This window comes from Prunus mume, linkage group LG8 (genome assembly GCF_029339155.1).
Source record: "Prunus mume cultivar Tortuosa linkage group LG8, ASM2933915v1, whole genome shotgun sequence".
Lineage (NCBI taxonomy): Eukaryota > Viridiplantae > Streptophyta > Magnoliopsida > Rosales > Rosaceae > Prunus > Prunus mume.
Window position 1 is genome coordinate 18,452,390 of NC_142705.1, and position 20,661 is coordinate 18,473,050.

The 20,661-nt window shown below is 41.0% G+C and overlaps 1 protein-coding gene across 2 annotated transcripts; it reads left to right on the top strand.

Moving 5' to 3' along the window:
- The first annotated feature begins 6,424 nt into the window (after positions 1 to 6,424).
- Positions 6,425 to 13,618, top strand: LOC103339160 (hydroxymethylglutaryl-CoA lyase, mitochondrial-like). 2 transcript variants are annotated; one of them, XM_089043436.1, is made up of 8 exons: positions 6,425 to 6,578; positions 6,677 to 6,872; positions 6,962 to 7,141; positions 8,677 to 8,757; positions 8,843 to 9,006; positions 9,661 to 9,797; positions 10,317 to 10,432; positions 13,025 to 13,618. In XM_089043436.1, exons 2-8 carry the CDS (start codon positions 6,687 to 6,689, stop codon positions 13,271 to 13,273), a joined length of 1,113 nt encoding a protein of 370 aa, XP_088899562.1. In that variant the 5' UTR covers positions 6,425 to 6,578; positions 6,677 to 6,686; the 3' UTR covers positions 13,274 to 13,618. The 2 variants fall into 2 exon arrangements, with proteins under 2 accessions (XP_088899562.1, XP_008240671.2); XM_008242449.3 differs by having other exon boundaries at positions 6,453 to 6,578; positions 6,669 to 6,872.
- The last annotated feature ends 7,043 nt before the right edge of the window (positions 13,619 to 20,661 follow it).

Sequence of the window (20,661 nt, forward strand, 5' to 3'; positions counted from 1 at the left end):
TGTTTTTTAATTTAAATTTTTCAGTTGTGAGTTTCGTAACATGCATGTTATTATTCATGAACCCGTATACGACTCAAAACCCGCAAAATAAAAGACGACCCGAACCCGACACGATACGTTTATTAAATGGGTTGGGTTCAGGTTAAGCATTCTTGACATGTTTATTATCCCGACACGACACGAACCCGACACGACACGACCCATTGCCAGCCCTAAATGTGAGGGACGAAAAGTAAAGTTGGGTCTTATTTGAGAGACCATTACTACAATTTTGCATATTTTTTAATATACAAGCTAAGTTGAGAGAGGGGGAGTTCAAACTTACTTTGGGGGTGTATTCAATTAGGATTTTAGAGCATTTAAATTTTTGTTTGTTTAAGTGCTAGATTTCATAGAACTGTATGGAGCTTTAGATTTCGCATAGACTTTCAGAAGACTTCTAATAATTTTTTTTATAAACTTTCTTGAGATTTGTATGGCTTTTATTCCAGACTTTTATAATTTTTTTAACATAGTTTTTTTTTTAAAAACGAATGCTAACTTTGGCATCCTTACCCAGATGAAGCACTACATCATGCAGCAGGCTGGTTCATAGCATATATGTTGAGATGAGAAAATTTCTGTACTGAGGGATGAGAAAATTTATGCACTGATGTTGAGATGTTTTGATACTTGATTTGTACCAATATTACAACTCTAAGTAGATGGAAGTACATGATTTGTACCAAGATTGCATTGATGTTTGTGGGCGGCTTTTTGGTTCCGACAGCTACTAGGGGCATGGGCTGCAGAAGATCCAAATGTGTGAAAATTGCCCCTGGGTCTAAGTTTAAGAATCAGACCCTAAGAATGCTTTGAAAGGGAAGCTGAGCCTTGAGAAGCACCTTGGTTACCTTCACCAGCAAAACTAACAGTCGCTTACAGGTAGATTCTTAGCTTGACATGAAAAGCTTGTGACATAGAAGCAAAGCAGTCACGAGTTTAGCATTAAAGAGAGAGAGGGTTGTGATTTCCTATGAGAAACATGGGTTTAAGGTAAAGGGAGAAGAGTATTTTGAGAGGATTCGTTGAAGAGAGAGAGAGAGATGGGAAGAACAATAGGTGTGTTGAGTAATTTTCCGGCAGCCTGACAAAAACTATGTCAGACTCTGGAATGGCTTGCTAGAAGAGAAAATGAGAGGAGATGGAGGAATAGGGCACGAAATTGCAGAGGTTTTAGGGATGAGAGATGAAGCTTGCTATCTGGATGTGTATTATATCTAGGGGTGAAGTAATGGGTGTGGTTGTTTGATGGTAGGAGATGGCCCTTTTTATAGCCGCTGGAAGCTTCTCCTTTCCAAGAAACCCTAATGGTTTCTCTCCAATTTTGCCAAGTCTCCCCTTTCATTTCTCTTCTCTCCTTTCGACTCACCTCATTTTGTGAAATATTCCTTTGTCCAAACACACAAAGACATGATTTTTGGGAGCTCTAAGGCTTTCCCGCAGCTGCTTCAGTGTTGAACTCCCATTTTTGACTACCTACTCACCTTCTTTCCTTCCCTCTTCCATGGCAAGGGCGTTGGTTTGAAGGGTGCTTGTGCACACTAATACCCATTGGTTCTTTGCGTGTTCTACCTTGATGTTTGTTTTTGCCCTGTGCTGAAGCCTCCCAGCAGCTTACATACATGGATATTTTGGCTTTCATTGTGGCCCTTGTTTCAAAGCAATGCTGGAGATTGCAGATATTGTCTTTGGTTTCTTGGGCTTTCCTAAGGTGATGGGTTAACCCATTTAAGGAAATGAGCTAATTTCCTAAAGTGATAGGCTATTTTATTGAGATGATTGGCTAATTTTTTTCTTCTAAAGTATTGGGCTTTTTTATCTCTTTTATGCTTACCCACATATTTGGGCTCAAGAAATGGGCTTGAGTTTTAGGGCTCCCAAGCGGCCCAAAACTTCCATTTCTCGGCTCATCAATGGACCTCATGAAAGCTCGTTATCATCTATACCACAACCCACTCAGCAAGTCTCAGGCATTTGTGTGGATCAAAACGGGCCTCAGGTGTCTGTGCATGAAAACCAGAGTCGGCCTCTTTTTCCTGGAGGGATCTGAATGGACTCAACAATGTTTTCGCGGGCCGCCTGCATCCTTTGCCTTCAGATCTGGTTTCGAACCGTGACATTAGCCTCCTTGTCCCCTTCATCACCAACCAGATTTATACTAGTTTCCATGGGAGGCCTCGCCTTGCGTCCCACCCCCTGAATTTCTTTCTTATTCCAATCCTCTAACAAATTTAACATTGTTTTACAAATAACTCTGTACCCTTCCCTATCTTCCGGACTAGGAAGGAGTGGATCTTCAAGACTAGGAACATTCACATCTTCAGAAGTAGGAACCTTGTGAGGTTGTTGGTCCACTTGTTTGTCACCAACTGAAGTCTCAATTTCAGCAGCTTCGACTTCCATGGTCGGAAGCCTTCCACAATATCAGCAGGACTTCCGCTTCCCTTTGAGCCCTTGTATATGCATGGCTGGAAAAGCTTCCACTCCATCAGCAGGACTGTTTCCCTTTCAGCCCCTTCCACTCCATCATAGACTATTGCTTCCATTTCAGCCTGCTCAGATGCATGCCGGGAAGGTTTCACTCCATCACCTGCAACTTGTGCGTCCATTTTAGGCCCTGCTGAAGTCGGAGTAGTAAGTTCATTCAAGGGTGACATTTCATTCTGCCCTCCTTCATTCATCTGAGCAGTACACACTTCCTCATGCCATTCTCCACCATATAATTTTTTTAACTCCTCCATCTCCAATTTTAAATAATGTTCCACTGAAGCAATTGTTAGGGTCAAATCTCGAATAGCCTTTTTATTTCTGTCACACTCCTTCTCATGCTTCAAACAGTTCTTGTCTACAATAGCTTCCAAGTCACGAACTCTGTTCCTAAGGCCCCGATTTGAACTACGTAGCTTTGCCAACTCATCCTTAGTGCTTTCTAATTGATGCTTCAACCTGCCAAAGTCATTAAAAGACCCTTTGCCCTGCATAAAGTTATAATGCAACAGTTAGAAAGCTTACAAAAAATAAGAAAACTATTTCCACTTATTTCGTATCGCATTGTCTACATTTTCACAACATTGGAAAAAGGTCATGCTCACCTTAGAAGAGGAGGGAAGGGTAGTCGTTTCCTCAACATCCGCCTCTTTTTCTTCACTAGAAGTGCTGGTTTTGTCTTCGCCCTCATCCCCAAACAATTGAACAATTTCTTCATTGTTCTCATCATCACCCCAACTCCAGTAAGGTTGTTGCTTCTCAATATCAGTCGGCCGGAGAAGTTGCACATCAACCTCCATTTGAAACACATCTAATAAATCAGTGAACTTTGTACTTGTTCCTAATCATAACATGAGTAATACAAACTGAACTAACCTCAAAGTTTTCATAAACCTGACTCATAACCTCCCGAAAACGGGCCACCGTGTTGCTTCTCCAATGTAATATTCGAGGGATGTGCTTATTGTCTTCATGGACCGTGACATGCAATGCTTCCAATGCTGGGAAGACTTCAAAAGCCCAAATCTGTTGACAACAATCAAACATCAAAATCTGTACATGTATTTAAATGAACTAAAACATTGTTGGATATGTGTTCACCTGAAGAGCGAAGCCAAACCCCCTTATGATGTACTCTCTGGCTCAACTGCATTCCATTCTTGTCTGCGCTCTCTTCTTCCCACGTTTGTTGGGCTTTTTTCTATTTTGGGGCACCTTCACTTGTTGGTAATCAGGAGAAACTGCGCTCAAAAGTGAAGCATTTGTCATCGCATATGACACGGCACCCCATGGATACTTGTCAAACTCTTCTAAGTCTTCAGCCAACTTCAAATAGCGCATGTCAATAAGCACATGCTTTTCAGTACCCAATAGCACAAAAATGGCAAAATAGACCATTCCAAGTTTTAACGCATCGTCATCATCTGTGCACTTGATGAAGGCAGTGTGTAGGTCCAAAAGGGTGGGAGGTTTATTGCTATCTGAAGTATTTTCGCTCAAGGAGCAGTTTTCATTTGTCGCCTTCGGAATGAAAGGGAGCTTTCCGAACCTTAGGCCCGTGATGAGGCAAAAGTGTTGGGCTGTGAATTGTATCAACTTGTTACCCACAATGAATTTTATCCCGTTCACCTGTGTAACTGTCTTAGGATCAGCCTTCCTCATAAACAGCCCATGGACAACTTGTGAATTCCACTTCAGGTCCTCTATCAGTAATAGATGACCAAAACAACTCCCCTCGAACCTCTCAGAATCGCTGCGTATTGAACTTCGCCTTTATTGTTGTAATGGCGGTCCTTGCGTGTGAAAGGGCAAATGGCTTTCCTTCGTACTTCTCATCCTCAGGAATCATAAGCTTTGCTTTACAAGCCATTCTAGAGTTCCCTGCACAACAACATCATACATATGGATCATTGGTTACCCATATTTCATACGTACATTACTCAAACTAATACTTTTAAGCCATTTAATATATGTATATACGTATGACAAAACCAGAAATGTTTTGAAGCCTCTTTTCTACTCTCCAACTCTCTCCACACTCTGCTGTTATCTACATTCCCTTCTACAAAATCTATATTCGATTCCATCCAAAAACCAAATACCACCCAAGTGTGAAAACAATTTCATGAACCACGGATCCACTTTATACAAGGTTTTGGCGAAATGGCTACAACAATTACTCCAAATGCATCAATGCGTACTAAAATCTACTCATTACCATAGTCATATACATGTCTACTCATATGCAATACAGTAGCACACATGGAACATCAGTATTGACAGTTATGGACTCTGTGTACAAACTAGACACGTTCAAAATGTTATCAGCAACTGCAACTGCTAAACCTAGCTAGATGAACATGAAATTTCTAAACAGATACTAAAGCCCAAAAAAATACCATTTTCAGACATATATGAAAAGCTGCAAGCAAGGAATAACAACAAAATTTAGTGGGTTTTATAGCACAGGGAAAAGAAACATCCCACGCCAACTTACATTAGTATTTCAAATTCACATAATTAACCATTAAGACTGGAAGGGTGCAAACTAAGCTACTAGGTGCTGAAACAGCAATGATACCAACAAATTTACTTATGCATTATTACTCAACAGCTAATTTAGGGCCTAGTGAGGTAAACCTGTGTTATAATGGAATAGCCATTGCCACCAGAATAAATTCCCACACTAAATATGCATCATCAAATGGAACTGAAAACACGCATCACAAACGAACCAATCCCAGATGACAAATACCAACTTGAGGCACTTCATCGTCCACAGAGCAAAATCAATACACCAATACAAGTTTCATCCAAGCATGAAATAATTCACAGTTAAAATACATTATTATTGCAATCTCTGTAATTACTAAACTTCACAACATCAGTCACAGGTTACTGAAATTATCCTTCTCAAATGAAAATGCACAAACTAGTCAATAACAAATACAAAACCAACCTTAGAATCACTCGTTTTGTGCACAGAACCGAATTGGAAATCCCAGCAACACCTACAGAAAATCGCGATTTTTGTCTATGACAGATTGAGCAGGAGAAGGAAGTATGTGAACAAAGTCTGAATCGAAACCAAGATTTAGGGTTTTTTGAGGCTCTAAAGGAGCAGAGGAGAAGAGAAAGACGTTGATTCAAGACATGAAAAGAGAGGGAACTAAGAAATCGTTTAAGGGAGAGAACATTTAACGAAGAAACCCTCTCTTTCACCGTCAAGAACCGCCCCACCAAACCCTAACATTGACTGCAGAGAGAGAACGAGAGAGTGTTACTTAGGTTTTGGGGACAGAGGGAGACATAGAGTGGTGGTGGCCGCTGGAGAGAGAAAGCGCCGACAGAGGAAGAGACGACCGTCACAGAGCTGAGAAAGACAGAGAAGCCACAAGTGTTAGGTCGCCAATCCATGGCCAATAACTCCCCAATAGATATGTTTTTATATGGAGGGCACTGTGGTCATTTCACGTCTCCAAGTGATTATATTAGAATACAATTTGTAGCCTGATTATTTCAGCACACTATTTCTGAATTGTGATTACACCAGCTTATTTCCCTTCTTTATTCTATGTTTGGTTGCCAAGAAAGCTGAGGGTAAAACCCAAAAATGACAAATAGCTTTAAATTTTTTTTTTTTAAGAAAAAAGACACGTGACAAATTTTAAATGGAAGTATCGTGGTGGAAATGATGAATAGTTAATCCATTTTGTACTTCTAAATCTTATAAATCATATGATTTGAATCCTTTAAAATCCTTAAGTAAAAAATTTGAATTATAAAAATCTAAAAATAATTTTTGGTCATAAAATCGATTTGAATATTTTAAAATTCATTTGGTCATTACATTCTGTTTAAATTCTGTAGACATTTTTTATTATCCCTAAAATAGTTTTTGAAAATCCCAATTGAATACATCCCTTATTGTTTTACCAAATTACCCTCGTCATCCACGTCGTCTCCTTGCACACGAGTTCTTTCGTCCCCAATTGCATACCTGCGACCGTGCCGCACCCAGCAAACTACTAGAATCTCGTCTAATTGAGGTTAGCGGCTTTAATTCAATTCGAAAATCATTTCTTTCCTTTCATGTTTGTGTTTTGAAAGTTTTAGAGCTTTTAACATGTTTCGTTTAGCGTTGTAGATTCAATGCAATGTTTGCTTTGCATGAGATGTCAAGACAAATGAGGATTGTGTGTAAGAACGGAGCAGTGTCAGGATTTGGTGGGTTTTTTAGGGCAGCTGGTAATGATGTTGAGGGCCTTGAGGCTTCATATTCGTCAATTCGTCGTTTAAGCTCCAATTGGAATCAAAGTTCCACAAAGGAGCCAATCAGTAATGTTGGTGTCTTATGGTTGTACCCATTTGATTAAATTTGGTTTTTGATTGAATTCTTTCTGATAATCTGTTAATTTGTATGATCCATCAGCTGTTGAAAAACATTCCAGAATTTGTGAAGATAGTGGAAGTTGGTCCAAGGGATGGACTTCAGAATGAGACGCACATTGTTCCTACTGCTGTGAAGGTTAAATTGATTGAAATGCTGGTTGCTTCAGGATTGGATGTTGTTGAGGCTACAAGTTTTGTCTCACCCAAATGGGTTCCGCAGGTACTCCTTTTTTTGTGTCTATTTTGTTTATAAAATGGCATTGGGTCGCTATTCAATTACTAATGTTCTTGTTGCATGCCTCTGAGGGTATATGTTGGAGAAAATGTTACCAAGCAGTTAAGGAACCCAAGGATAATGATGAGACATTCATTGAGCGAACTAAAATTTTATTGAGGATTGCATTTTGACCAGTTAGGAAAAAGGCCTCACTAGTCATTTTGGTTGAATTTGTGTTGTCGAAAGAGCTAGAATGCATTTAGAATTATGTGGCAAAAGTTCTAACCTGGATAATTGAAGATGGTCACACTATAAAAACGTCAAGAGACTTAAGAACTAGGGACAGACTTGAAATATGCAGGGCGTATATGGATCATGGACTATTAAAGGATGTGTTTTGGAGTCGTTAGGTTAAGTAAAAGAAGGAGTAATATAATATAAAGATGCCAATCTCTCTCTCCTACCTAACCAACACCCTCACACTCACCGCAGCCCCCCTCCCTTCCCCTCCCCTCCCCTCTCACATACATTTAATATCAACTATGTCCTAAGCCATAATAAAGGAGAAGGGTTATGGAAGGTTGACAGTACGTATAAATATAAAATTATTAGTCTTCAATCCTTCCTCTTTGTGTCTATTGAATTAACGATTACACAGATAAGGCTGTTCAATGCTGATTGTGATATAAAATTATGGTTTCTTGTCACCAATAAGGCCGGTCAGCGATGTACTTTCTGTTTTATTTTTTAATGTAAAATTGTGGTTTCTTTTAAAGAAAATGCTGATCGTGATAAAGTTTCTCCTTGTAACTAGATCTTCAATGGTTGTGAACTGGTTATTAAACATGATCTTAATATGATATTTTTCTCTTTTACAAAATGTAGTTTTTATTAGAACAAATTTCTTATCTTACAAAACATCTGGTAGTGGCCTCGTTTGCAATCTTTGTTCTTGCTCCTAATATTCACAGGTCAAATAATTTTCAAAACTAGAATTGACAAAGATGCTATTGCAGCTTCATTCTTGAAAATAAGAAGTTTCAAATATAATCAATTTTCTTTTCATTTGGCTTAAATCATCTTGTTGGTTCCTTAGCTATATCATTTTGATTTTATATGATGCATTGGTTATGGTGCTGTCTATGTGTGATCCATCACCTTAGTGTCATGAAAAGTTTGTTAGCAACAATACCTTTATGTTTGATCTGGTGCATGTGGTTGGAAAGGAGCTGGACCATTTATGGATTTTAGCTTCCAATTTTTTAGTGTAAGACAATTTTCAGATACTTTGTTTTTGTGGCTGTTTCACGTCTGCCACTTCTCAGTAATTAATTCTTTGATTTCTAGCTCCCTCTATATATTTAGCTTTTCTTTCTTTTGTTTTCCTTTCTTTTTTACACTGTTTGTATTCTTCTGTCATGCCTTCGTGAAACCTAATGAAATTTTCATCTGCACAAAAAAAGTTTAGAGCATCTTTAAAATTAGATTCTCATTGGCTATGTTTTCTCACGCCCGTATTTTTTTTCCTTCAATTGCAGCTGGCAGATGCAAAAGATGTAATGAAGGTGATTCGGAATGTGGAAGGTGTTAGATTTCCTGTCTTAACTCCTAATCTTAAAGTAAGCACTTTTCAGTGCGAAACAAAACATTATAAATAATAAGAAGATGTGAGACTTATTCATATTGTGTAGAGCTTTCTTATAGGGATTTGAGGCGGCTGTTGCTGCTGGTGCAAAGGAAGTTGCCATCTTTGCCGCAGCTTCTGAGTCTTTTTCAAAATCAAATATAAATTGCAGTATTGAAGATAGTCTCATTCGTTACCATGATGTTGCTACTGCTGCTACAAAGCTTTCAATTCCTGTTCGTGGGTATATCTTCTAACTTCCCTTTTCTTTTGTGTGTGTGTTCATAGGGGGGACGGGGGTGTGTTGTGCACTCCGACTAAAACTAATTACTTTCTTTCAGAATAGTATATTCTTTAAATCCTTTAATATAAACAGATTGAAATAAGCACAGAAGTTTCTTTTTAACAGACTATTTGAAGAAGAGATTTGTAGTATTAAGAACTGGGCTCTATTTTTTTTTGCCCCCCTGGGACTACTTCTTGGCCTTATTACTTATGATTCTGTAAAATGGTAGAAGGTCATCACGGATGATTTTTAACTCTAACCCCTTCAGTCATTGCTACCTTTTAAATTACAGCACTCAATTTTGTTTCTGGAATTATGACAATGATTTTAGACTGGGTACAAAAAAATTGTGTTAATTTTCAATTCCAGCCTGACCCAAAAATGTTAAAATGCAAGTTTTCATGATATTCTACACTTAATAACCTCCTTTCTTTTGTCTGTATTGTCTATAATATATTATTGGTGAATATTATGAATATTTCTGGGGACAACTTTTAAGTTTCAAATGCTTACATTTTTAATTATTTATGGTCACTGCTTTTAAATCATGCAGGAGTAACGTTATATAGTTTAGAAGCAATACGACAATGTAATACTCTCTAATCTTGTTAGGTACATTTCATGTGTTGTGGGGTGTCCAGTGGAAGGAACAGTACTCCCATCACAAGTAGCATATGTGGCCAAAAAGCTTTATGATATGGGTTGCTCTGAAATTTCTCTTGGTGATACGATTGGTGTTGGTACTCCAGGTAATTCTAGTGAAGAATCTTGTTCATTTAGTTGGTTGTTGATATAATTGTTTTGCATCTTGAATATATCTTCCAAAACTTGTAGTTCCCATGTTCCTTGCTAAACTGATTTTCAGACAGTTATAGAATGCACTTGGTCCTTTCTATACTGTACCTTACAATCAATTGGTTGGATTTTTAAACATATAAGATGTTGCATCTATCGAACTCTAGAACTAAGTCTCCCAACTAGAAAAGCAAACAAAAGCATCTGATGCACTTATAAAATAGCTTAGGATAGGCACAGCGTGGCAATTTATTGTGCCTTGAATTTAACATCTATTCCAGCCCTATGTACCTTTAGCATCTCTTTATGACCTCCTAACTACTCTCTAAGTGCATTAACAAAATGAATAAAACAAATAAGTAAATTAAACTGTATAAGCTTTCATGCTATGTGGGTTTTCTGGCCAACTATCAGAGCTACTGTAAACTTTGTCATGGGTTTCTATGTATTTGCTTGTTAATTTTTTTTCCCAGGTACTGTCATTCCAATGCTTGAAGCTGTTACTGATGTGGTCCCCACTGACAAGCTTGCTGTCCATTATCATGACACTTATGGGCAAGCTCTTTCAAACATACTTGCATCACTCCAGGTAATCACACTTTGCATCTTGAATTTAGCTTGAAAATTAAACCATACGTAGGCCGGTGTGACAATTATTGATACGACTCAAATAGACAAAACTAAAGGGTTAGTGTTCTTCAATTGTGTTCGTGCTGAAATTTGACCAAATTAAAACTATCAATAAACAGTTTGTGTTTGTAAGGTTTTGGGAATTTATGAGTGGTTGTGTTCATCTGAAATGAGATTATATACTAGTTATAGGAATAGCTATAAGAAAAGTTCCAAAGGCAATTACTATAACGAAGCGCAATCAAGAGACAAGCAAGGAGGCTACCTAATATGCTAGTACTCCCCTCCCAACTCGGTAGTCAAGAGAGGACGAGTTTGGAGTGCAAAAGCACATAGTAGTGCTTGTGAATCCCTTTAATCAAGAAATTGATAGTCTGATATACACGCTGGACAGATTGACTGACATAGAGTACATGCTCACATTAATAAAGTGATAATCATGCTCAATGAAGTTAGTGCAAGCATGTAATATAGGATTGGAAGTCAATCTGTAGTTCCTTTGCAATACTGCAGAATGCGCTTAATAGGGCCAAGATGTGGAGTTCGAGGTGCCCATAAGTTGAGCAACATCTTGAATAGTAAAGGCAATGAGTCAACTAGGTGGTGACAGTACTCATTAGCATCTAAAAGTGGATCACGCTCTAGTGAGGAAAGCTGTTATCACTCAAAGGTATTCTGGATGTTTCTGTTCACTCAATCATAGAATTGCGACACAAGAAGTCAACGATATACTTAGATTGGAGATGTAAAAGACAGAACTTAGGCAATGCACCTCTAGTCCCAGAAGATAATGAAGACGGCCAAGATCATTTTATCAAAAACTGGAGGTAAATGAGGAGAGTGAACAGGGTGTCTCCATATACATAGTGATCCTAATGTCATCGACAAACAAGAAAAGGACCATTTATTATGGATGTCAAAACACAAACATGGAGTGATCTGACGATTCTGTGAAAACACAGTAAATGAGCAAGGAGCTAAACCATGGAAACCAGGCACAAGGAGCCAGAGTCATGAACATAGTCTAATGAAGCTATGTGAGGAAGCATTCATATAACTAGTGGAGGATCATCCCAAATTGACTACCAAACTAATGACAGTATGGGTTGTGGTTGGCTTAGGATATAGAAATTTAAGCAGCCAAGGCATGATAAGGGATGATATACCTTGCCAGTTGTGTGAAACTACAATCGTTTTATCCCCTCGTGAAGATGAGTAACTAACTATGGATGTTTTTTAACACAGGAAGACGAGTGTGGGACGGAGATCAATAAGGGGAGACAAACTGGGGAGGAGATTCATAACATGGACTTCAATTGAAACTGTGTCAACCAAGATTGAGGAAGACAAAACTGAACTGAGAAACGTAGAAGCTATCTGAGTAATATGGCGAAGCTTTAGTTCAGCTGTACCATTCTTATTCTAGTGTGTGACAACAGGACTGGTGGCAGTGAACCCCAATGACATTGCAAAATAATGTCACTCAAATCCCAATTACTTCGAAAAGATATAAAAAACAACCAAAGCAACCTTTAGGGAATGTACGAAAGGTATTAAAATGTTTAGGAGCCTTGGATTCTCTAATCTTAGGATACCCAAGTGAGTAAAATCATCAGTACATAGGAGATGTGTGGACCTTCTCAGTGCACATCCATGACAAAAAGATTTTGAAGTAAGAGCCTAGAAGACAACATTTTATTGGACCCTAAATACAACATGACTTTATGAGGTTAGGTATTGGACCCAGCGTACCATGTCAAACTAATTACAAATTAATAGGTATTGTTTAAACGGGTACCTAAAATGATGTTTGCATTAAATTGGTCAAGTGAATTATAATGAATAAAAGTGCTGAGTTGGGTATTTAATCATCAAACCTCATTATGACTTGACTCACCTGCATGCTACATGTGTTTTGCCTTGTTTGTTCAATAATCATGTTGTGTTGTGATTAGCGAAAATTAAATACATTAGTAATCAGTGTTGTCTTCTTGTCGCCCAATTAGTCGAAATGTCGAATACTTGTGAAACAGACAAACACCATATGCCAGCCAACCTGACTCATCACCCTTACCTGTGAGTGCTGTGAGTCTCTCTGGCATTTGGTAGAGCTAGATTATACTTGCGACGCTCTCCTGACATTGATTGTGGAACTGTGGTGGGAGTTAGCTACAAAGTGATATTTAAAATTGCGTGCATGAACTAGTCGGCTTCTCAAGAAAGACATATGTTAGAATTGTCCTATACGGAATACAAAAAGGAGAAAAGATAAAATTTGAAAAGATCTGAACTCTGAATATCATCTAGAAAAATATGATGTTCTGCTATACGAGGGGAAGAACCTTCATTTGCAAGCTGAACATCTTACATTGTAAATAAGGTATAGCTGAAGCTTCAATTGTTTGGAGTTTAAGTTTGAGCAATGAGAAATCCCCAAACTGATTACCTTTTGTGTTGATGCGTGATTCTAATGACCATAATTTCAGATTTCCAACTATCTCATAATATTTTAAGGCAATAGAATTGCAATGACAATTTTTCATCTTTGCAGATGGGGATCAGCACAGTGGATTCATCAGTCTCAGGTCTTGGGGGTTGTCCATATGCCAAAGGTGCTTCTGGAAATGTTGCCACGGAGGATGTTGTGTACATGCTAAATGGACTTGGAGTGAAGACGAACGTAGATCTTAAAAAGCTCATGTTGGCTGGGGACTTTATCTGCAAGCACTTGGGGCGCTCATCTGGTTCAAAGACAGCAGTTGCCATGAGTAAAGTTACAGCTCATGCTTCTAAGCTATGAGGTACTCACCTCTCCATTCTGTAACATTATGTAGGACCAGAGCTCCAATTCATAGGATATAACAAGCTGATTGAGCATAAGTGTTGTGGGGCAATAGAGTGTATATCTGAAATCAAGAGCCAAGAGGGGCAGTTACTTTGAGACATTTTGGTGATGTGAAATGTAAAAATCAAAGTACATTGGTGAAATAATAAGGTGAATAAATTTGGAAAATCGAAGGGGACTAGATGAAGACCAAAGACTGACATGGGTAAAAGTGATTGAAAAGGATGTTGTATGCTGGTGATTTATGGAATATAATTTTTTGAAAAGGATTGACAAGAAAGTCCTAGTCATTCCATTCGAGATTCTTCTTGTTCTAAGTCCACTGCTTTTTGTTCATCTTAATGGTCAATTTTGATCGGTCAGGGGTGGGCTGGTAGCTTTAGTTTCTAGTGTTAGCTCTGATGTACATATATAAGGGCAGAAGCCTCAAACAGTGAAACATTCAAAAAAATGCCCATGCTTAACAAAAATATTAGAACACTACACTCTCTTAGCCTCCTACCCCTAGATCGACATATATGGACTTTGATTTGGTGGCTTCTTTTTCCAACAAATCATATTTTTTCATATTAAATAAATACTACAATAAATCCTCAATTTTTAGTCGCATATTAAATCCTCAATAAATAAATACTACAATAAATTCTCAATTTTTAATATCTGAACATATTATAATTTTTTCCTTCTATAAATTTAATATGCTAACATGAGTTTCTTTTTTTAATAAAAGAAATTCAAGTTAAATGGCCCAAGCATAGACTCGAACCAAGCACGGCACGAGCACAAACTTAGATTAATGTGGACTTGGCTTTTGGGTTGGGCCAAAATTAACAATTTGAATAAATGGGCTAGTACGGTACAACTTAATTAATTAAACCAACTGGTTCAATCTGACCTGAATAACATAGCGGCACAAATTTAAATAGACCGGGCCACTTTTAACGTAGAGGGATACTTTCATCCATTGGAGCAAATTTTATCTATAATTAAAGAAAAGTAGCTTTGAGATTCAATACCTTTTGATGACACATAAACTTACATTCCATTTTTTTTTTACGGCCAACATTGTTTTGTAACAATTAAGGACAATTCACATTCTATGTGTCTATGTGAAAAGTTAAAGCACAACTTACAATTGGTAAAAACTGAAGAATAACCGACTTTGTACGCAGCCTCAAGCGCTGTGCCGATCTTGAGTTTTCTTCCCTTTTATGGGACTTGTCGCCCGGCAGTCTCCCACCTTTTTGATCTTCTTTCTTAAATATTTGGCTATGGTTCTTGGATCTATGGAGGAAGGCTCTCCGGTAGTGCTAAGCAAGTTCTTCTCTAAGAGGTTTCAACCGAGGAAGCTTGCGAGCCTAAGCCCAACCCTAATTGTCCTGAATGCAGATCTGATGGAAGACCTTGAGGTGCCTTTTGTCACGGGTCGCACATAGACAAGTGCTACCTTGACTCCGTTAGAACATCTATGCGCTTAAGAGGAAGTCTAAGTGTGGAAAAGGCTAGAGCTTAAGAGCTAGAATGGTTGGTGTTGGCCGGGTTGCACTTGTGAAGGGTATTTTGGGTATTTCTGAAGGTTACGGGAGGACCCTGAAGAAGCTAAGAATACCGGGACGTTCGTAATGTTGAGACGCAGGAAACGCAACTCGACGGTTCGCCATTCGGAGTTCGCATGAGGGAGTTATGCCCAATTATGACTTCTCATGCATAGGTGATGTTCCCTCATGGCAGAAGGCTAAATGCATAAAATGCTATATAGGGGGTGACATGGTGTCATGCTCTCCACCACCCCTGGTGCTTACACCCTTGTGGCACTAATCGAGCATCCTTATGACATTGGAGATAGTCATAAGGGCGAGCATAAGATTGTTGAAGGATAATCTGTGTCTCCGAGGGAAAGGAATTCCGAGGACAAGACGAACATGTGGGGCCGTTCGTATTGCGCATCGTGGTAAAGAGTGAGGTCAACGTATGCCATTCGCTATGCCATTGGCTAGCGAGGCATTTGACAATACTCGATGGACTTGGCTTGGGTTTGGCCTTGTCCAAGATGGAAGGAAGATATTCGGATGCCGGTACACATGGGTTGCGACCCCATGCAATGCATAGAGGGTTATGTGAGACATTCGGAATACATATGTCGCCAAGGCTTGGGCGACATGCAAGTAGGACAGCTTGCGTGTATAGCTTGAGGATGTGGGCTATCGTGGACGCTAAAGGAATGACCGACAGAAGTGTGGGTAAACCGATGGTGTGTTGGATCGCTATGTCTTGACTTGGACATGAGCGAGCCATGAGTTAAGCATGCGACGTGGTCGATGCAGTTGACGTGTCTTATGCAACGCTTGATGTATGGGCGTCGAGGGTTCGTTGCCGGATGCGGAGTGATTGTATTGTCACATGGTAGTGTGACTCGTTGTCTAGGGGAAGACGACACATGAAGGGGAACCTCTCGCGGAGTTGTGAGAGTCATGAATATCATGAAGTGGGAGAAGGCGTTGGGATCCGAAGAGATCCTAGGCCGCACGGTGTGCTTTGAGTGGCGAAATTTGTGTTTCGCTTCGCCGCGCCGCGCCGCTTGCTCATCCCGTGACAAGTGGTATCAGAGCGAAAGCTCTAATGATTCGAAGAAGGATGTCAAAGAGCCGATCAATTCAGATGGTGGCTTCTGCTCAAATGATTCGCACCTTTGATACAAACAGTGAAGCTCTGATCCCAGGACAAATGGTATTAGGGTTGATCGATTCAGATGGTGGTTTCTGTGTGAGGGATTCATACCTAGAAGAGATTGGTGATGGAGAAACTTTGATAGCAAGGTAGCGGGTCATTGCCTGTGATAGGTAGTAGACTTGCGAAGTTGGATGAAGAACCCAACGTCACCGTGGATGATTGTTGGAATCAGGTTGTGTGACGGATGATGGAAACCCGTCTTGGTGCTGGATCCTATGGAAAAGTGAAGGTATTCAAAAAGATTGCCTCGAAGTTCTGAGAAGACATCAAGCAGGATGACTCTAAGATGTGGGATGATGGTTGGTTTTGTTGCTCGGTTGCCTAGTTTTCTAATCCGCGCACCAAGCGCCCGGAAGTTGGGTAGGCAGGGGTTCTGACTTGTGACGAAGGATGTTGCTTGTTCAGTTTAGGATGTGGGGAGGATGGGAGCGCGAGTTTGGCGAGAGTGTTGAAAATTGACTAGCACTCGAACCATGACATACCATTGAGGTTGTAGTAAACTTTGTTGGCAACAAGTGTTGAGCAGACAGTGCAAGACCCTTGTTCAGGGAAGATTTGTGAGGGCGGAAGACCGAAAGGGGGCTGTCTTTGAAGGAAGTAAGTTGCTGACGAACTAGGCTCTATTGAGGGAGTAAGTTGCAGAAGGATTAAGCTTTAAAGAAGAAGTCGCTCAAGTGGTTGCTCTTGCAACTGTGGAGAACGTGGGGGTGATGCACAATGTTTGACACATGGTTGCGAGCTAATATTCGGAATGCTGGAGTGTTCCAAAGGTGGATCCCAGAGTCTTTCTTGTGAGGATGGTGGCTAAGGACATAGTACGTCCGCACTTTGTGGGAGGCCGAAGATGGAGTAACTTGAGGGAGGATGTCTTACTTGTTCCCTTGGGGATGCTACGGAAGTATGTTCTACCAAGTTCAAGTTCGAGCGTTGGTTAGGTGGTTCTACTCGTAGTAGGGATGACATTGAACCTTGGTGAGTTGCCAAGGCCTAAAGTGTTGTAGAGCTTTGCTTCGGAGGTACGTTGACGTGAGGGTGCGTCGATGAGATAAGTGGGGGAGACCCACGAAGTTCATTGGAGACAATGGCAGTGGAGCTTGGTGAGAGTGCCGAAGATTGGCAATACTCAAACCATCGCATGCCATAAGCGGTTGTGTTGAAGTCGGTTGGTGATGAGTGTTGAACGGATGGTGTAAGACCGTTGTTCGGGGAAAGGTTGTGGGAGCTCAAGACCGAAATGGTGCAGTCTTTGAAGGGAGTAAGTCGCTGACGGGCTAGGCTCCATTGAGGGGGTAAGTCGCTGACGGGCTAGGCTTTAATGAAGGAGTCACTTAAGTGGTTGCTCTTACAATTGTTGAGAACAGGTGGGTGAGGCACAATGGTTGACACAAGGTTGCTAACTGATTTTCGGAACGAGGGAGTGTTCCAAAGAGGTAGATCCCGAAGTCTCACTTGTGAGCATGGTTTCTAAGGACATGGAGTCTGTCCGCACTCGATGGCAGACAATGTTGGAGTAACTTGGGTGTTGACAGCTTACTTGTTCCCGTGGGGATGCTATAGAAGTGGTTCTGCCGAGTCCGAGTTTGGGCGTTGGTAGTCAGGTAGTTCTACTCGTAGTAGGGATGATGTCTAACCTTGGTGAATTGTGATGGCCTAAGTGTGGTGGAACTTTGCTGTGGAGACACCTTGAGGTGAAGGTGTGCCAACGAGATAGGAAGGGGAGAACCTCGAATGCCTTGGAAGTATGGCAGTGCAGGAGCACAAACAAATGGAGGTGCCGTGGAGGACACACGGTTGGCTTTCGAGTCACGCTGAGGGGCGCATCTTTTTAATATGGAAAATGTGGAAGTACTTGACCAACGAGCTATGTGATTGTTCTATGGTTAAGTGCAACAAGAGACAAAGGTCTCGGCCCAAGAGAGGGAAGGAATACAACTTTGAAAGATAAGTTAAGAAGGGTTAAGGCAGTGGTGCTTTGTGGTCCTTGGAGCGAAGAGAAGAGGATATTCCTATATGGTGTTGTTATGCAACAATGCAGTGGGCATGTCGACGAGGACGTCGCCATTATCAGTGGGGGAGAATGTCACGGTTCGCACATAAGTGAGTGATATCGTGATTCGAAGTTGACGGTGGGGCACGTCGGACGAGGACGTCGACACTATCAGTGGGGGAGAATGTCACGGGTCGCACATAGACAAGTGCTACCGTGACTCCGTTGGAACATCTATGCGCTTAAGAGGAAGTCTAAGTGTGGAAAAGGCTAGAGCTTAAGAGCTAGAATGGTTGGTGTTGGCCAGGTTGCACTTGTGAAGGGTATTTTGGGTATTTCTGAAGGTTACGGGAGGACCCTGAAGAAGCTAAGAATACCGGGACTTTCGTAATGTTGAGACGCAGAAACGCGAATCGACGGTTCGCCATTCGGAGTTCGTATGAGGGAGTTATGCCCAATTATGACTCCTCGTGCATAGGTGATGTTCCCTCCTGGCAGAAGGCTAAATGCATAAAATGCTATATAGGGGGTGACATGGTGTCATGCTCTCCACCACCCCTGGTGCTTACACCCTTGTGGCACTAAGCGAGCATCCTTATGACATTGGAGATAGTCATAAGGGCGGGCATAAGATTGTTGAAGGATAATCTGTGTCTCCGAGGGAAAGGAATTCCGAGGGACGAACACGTGGGGCGTTCGTATTGCGCATCGTGGTAAAGAGTGAGGTCAACGTATGGCATTCGCTATGCCATTGGCTAGCGAGGCATTTGACAATACTCGATGGACTTGGCTTGGGTTTGGCCTTGTCCAAGATGGAAGGAAGATATTCGGATGCCGGTACGCATGGGTTGCGACCCCATGCAATGCATAGAGGGTTATGTGGGACATTCGGAATACATATGTCGCCAAGGCTTGGGCGACATGCAAGTAGGACAGCTTGCGTGTATAGCTTGAGGATGTGGGCTATCGTGGACGCTAAAGGAATGACCGACAGAAGTGTGGGTAAACCGATGGTGTGTTGGATCGCTATGTCTTGACTTGGACATGAGCGAGCCATGAGTTAAGCATGCGACGTGGTCGATGCAGTTGACGTGTCTTATGCAACGCTTGATGTATGGGCGTCGAGGGTTCGTTGCCGGATGCGGAGTGATTGTATTGTCACATGGTAGTGTGACTCGTTGTCTAGGGGAAGACGACACATGAAGGGGAACCTCTCGCGGAGTTGTGAGAGTCATGAATATCATGAAGTGGGAGAAGGCTGATTGGGATCCTGAAGAGATCCTAGGCCGCATGTGTGCTTTGAGTGGCGAAATTTGTGTTTCGCTTCGCGCCGCCGCTCGCTCATCCCTTGACACTTTGCTGCAGAGCTCGTTTGTGGGGACCTGACAACTTTGGGGATAAGATGATGAACAAAGTCAATTTGGTTAAAAACGTGGGTATTGATGTTGATTCCCTTGATGATAATTATGCTTGATCTGTGATGCGATGATGTGGTGGTTTCTCGTGACGATAAGGGACCCAGTATCCAATTCTTTGAGCGAGCAATGGATCGCATCTGTAAACCTTGGAAGAATGCTTTAATTGTGAAATTGCTTGGTAGGTCGCATACTTATAACTATATTCATGATCGTTTGCAGCAGAATTGGAGTTTGAAAGGTGGTTGGAAGCTAGTGGATTTGGTGAATGACTATTTTGTAGTGAAATTTGAGTGTAGTGAAATTTGAGTTAGAGGAGGATTTAGATTTTGTGTTAACTGAGGGTCCTTAGATTGTTGCTGGGCAGTATCTGGTTTACTGAAATGGAGGCCTGATTTTTGTCCAGGGACTGCACATATCACTCGAATGGCGGCTTGGATCAGAGTATTAGCAATTCAACTGGAGTGCTTTGATGTTTGGGCTTGGAAGAGGATTGGGAATTTGTTGGGTAAGTTGCTTAAGATTGATGCTCTAACTACTGCTCAGAATAGGGGTAAATTTGCCCGGCTTTGTGTGGAATTGGATCTCACGAAACCTCTTGAGGCTTTTATTCAAATTAACCAAGTGTGGTATAACATAGAGTATGAAGGTCTTCCTGATATCTGTTATTTGTGTGGCCATTATGGGCATAAGAGGGAGCATTGTACTTTGAAAGAGAAGTTTGCCTCAGACGGACACAGGCGAGTCATCTGCTGGTGCGGAGGTGGGTGCTGATAGTGTTATAGGTCAAGAAGAGAATAGTAAGGAGTTGGAGAATCTTCAAGGTCCTTGGATGAATGTACCACCATGGAGGCGGCCAAAGAATATGTCTAAGGGGATGGTTAACCAAGGTTCTGGTTCTATGAACCAAGGCTCTCGTTTTGATGCTTTGAGGAAGGTTAGTGAATGTTTGTGCCTAATAAATCACGGTCATAAACTGACCGAATGGACCTCTCTCGGCCCTAGCATCTACTCATGAACTGAAACGCCACGTTTCATTAGGCATTTCGCCTTCCGAAAACAAAAGAAAAGCTGCAAAGACAGAATCCTCTCGGCCTCGCGACTGCGGTATTTTAAGCCGAAGCCAAAGGCCGTAAAGGACATGGCAGAAGGTACTGAGGTTAAATAGCCACGTGGCCTCAGGGTCCCACGCCCCATTTATGAGCAAATAT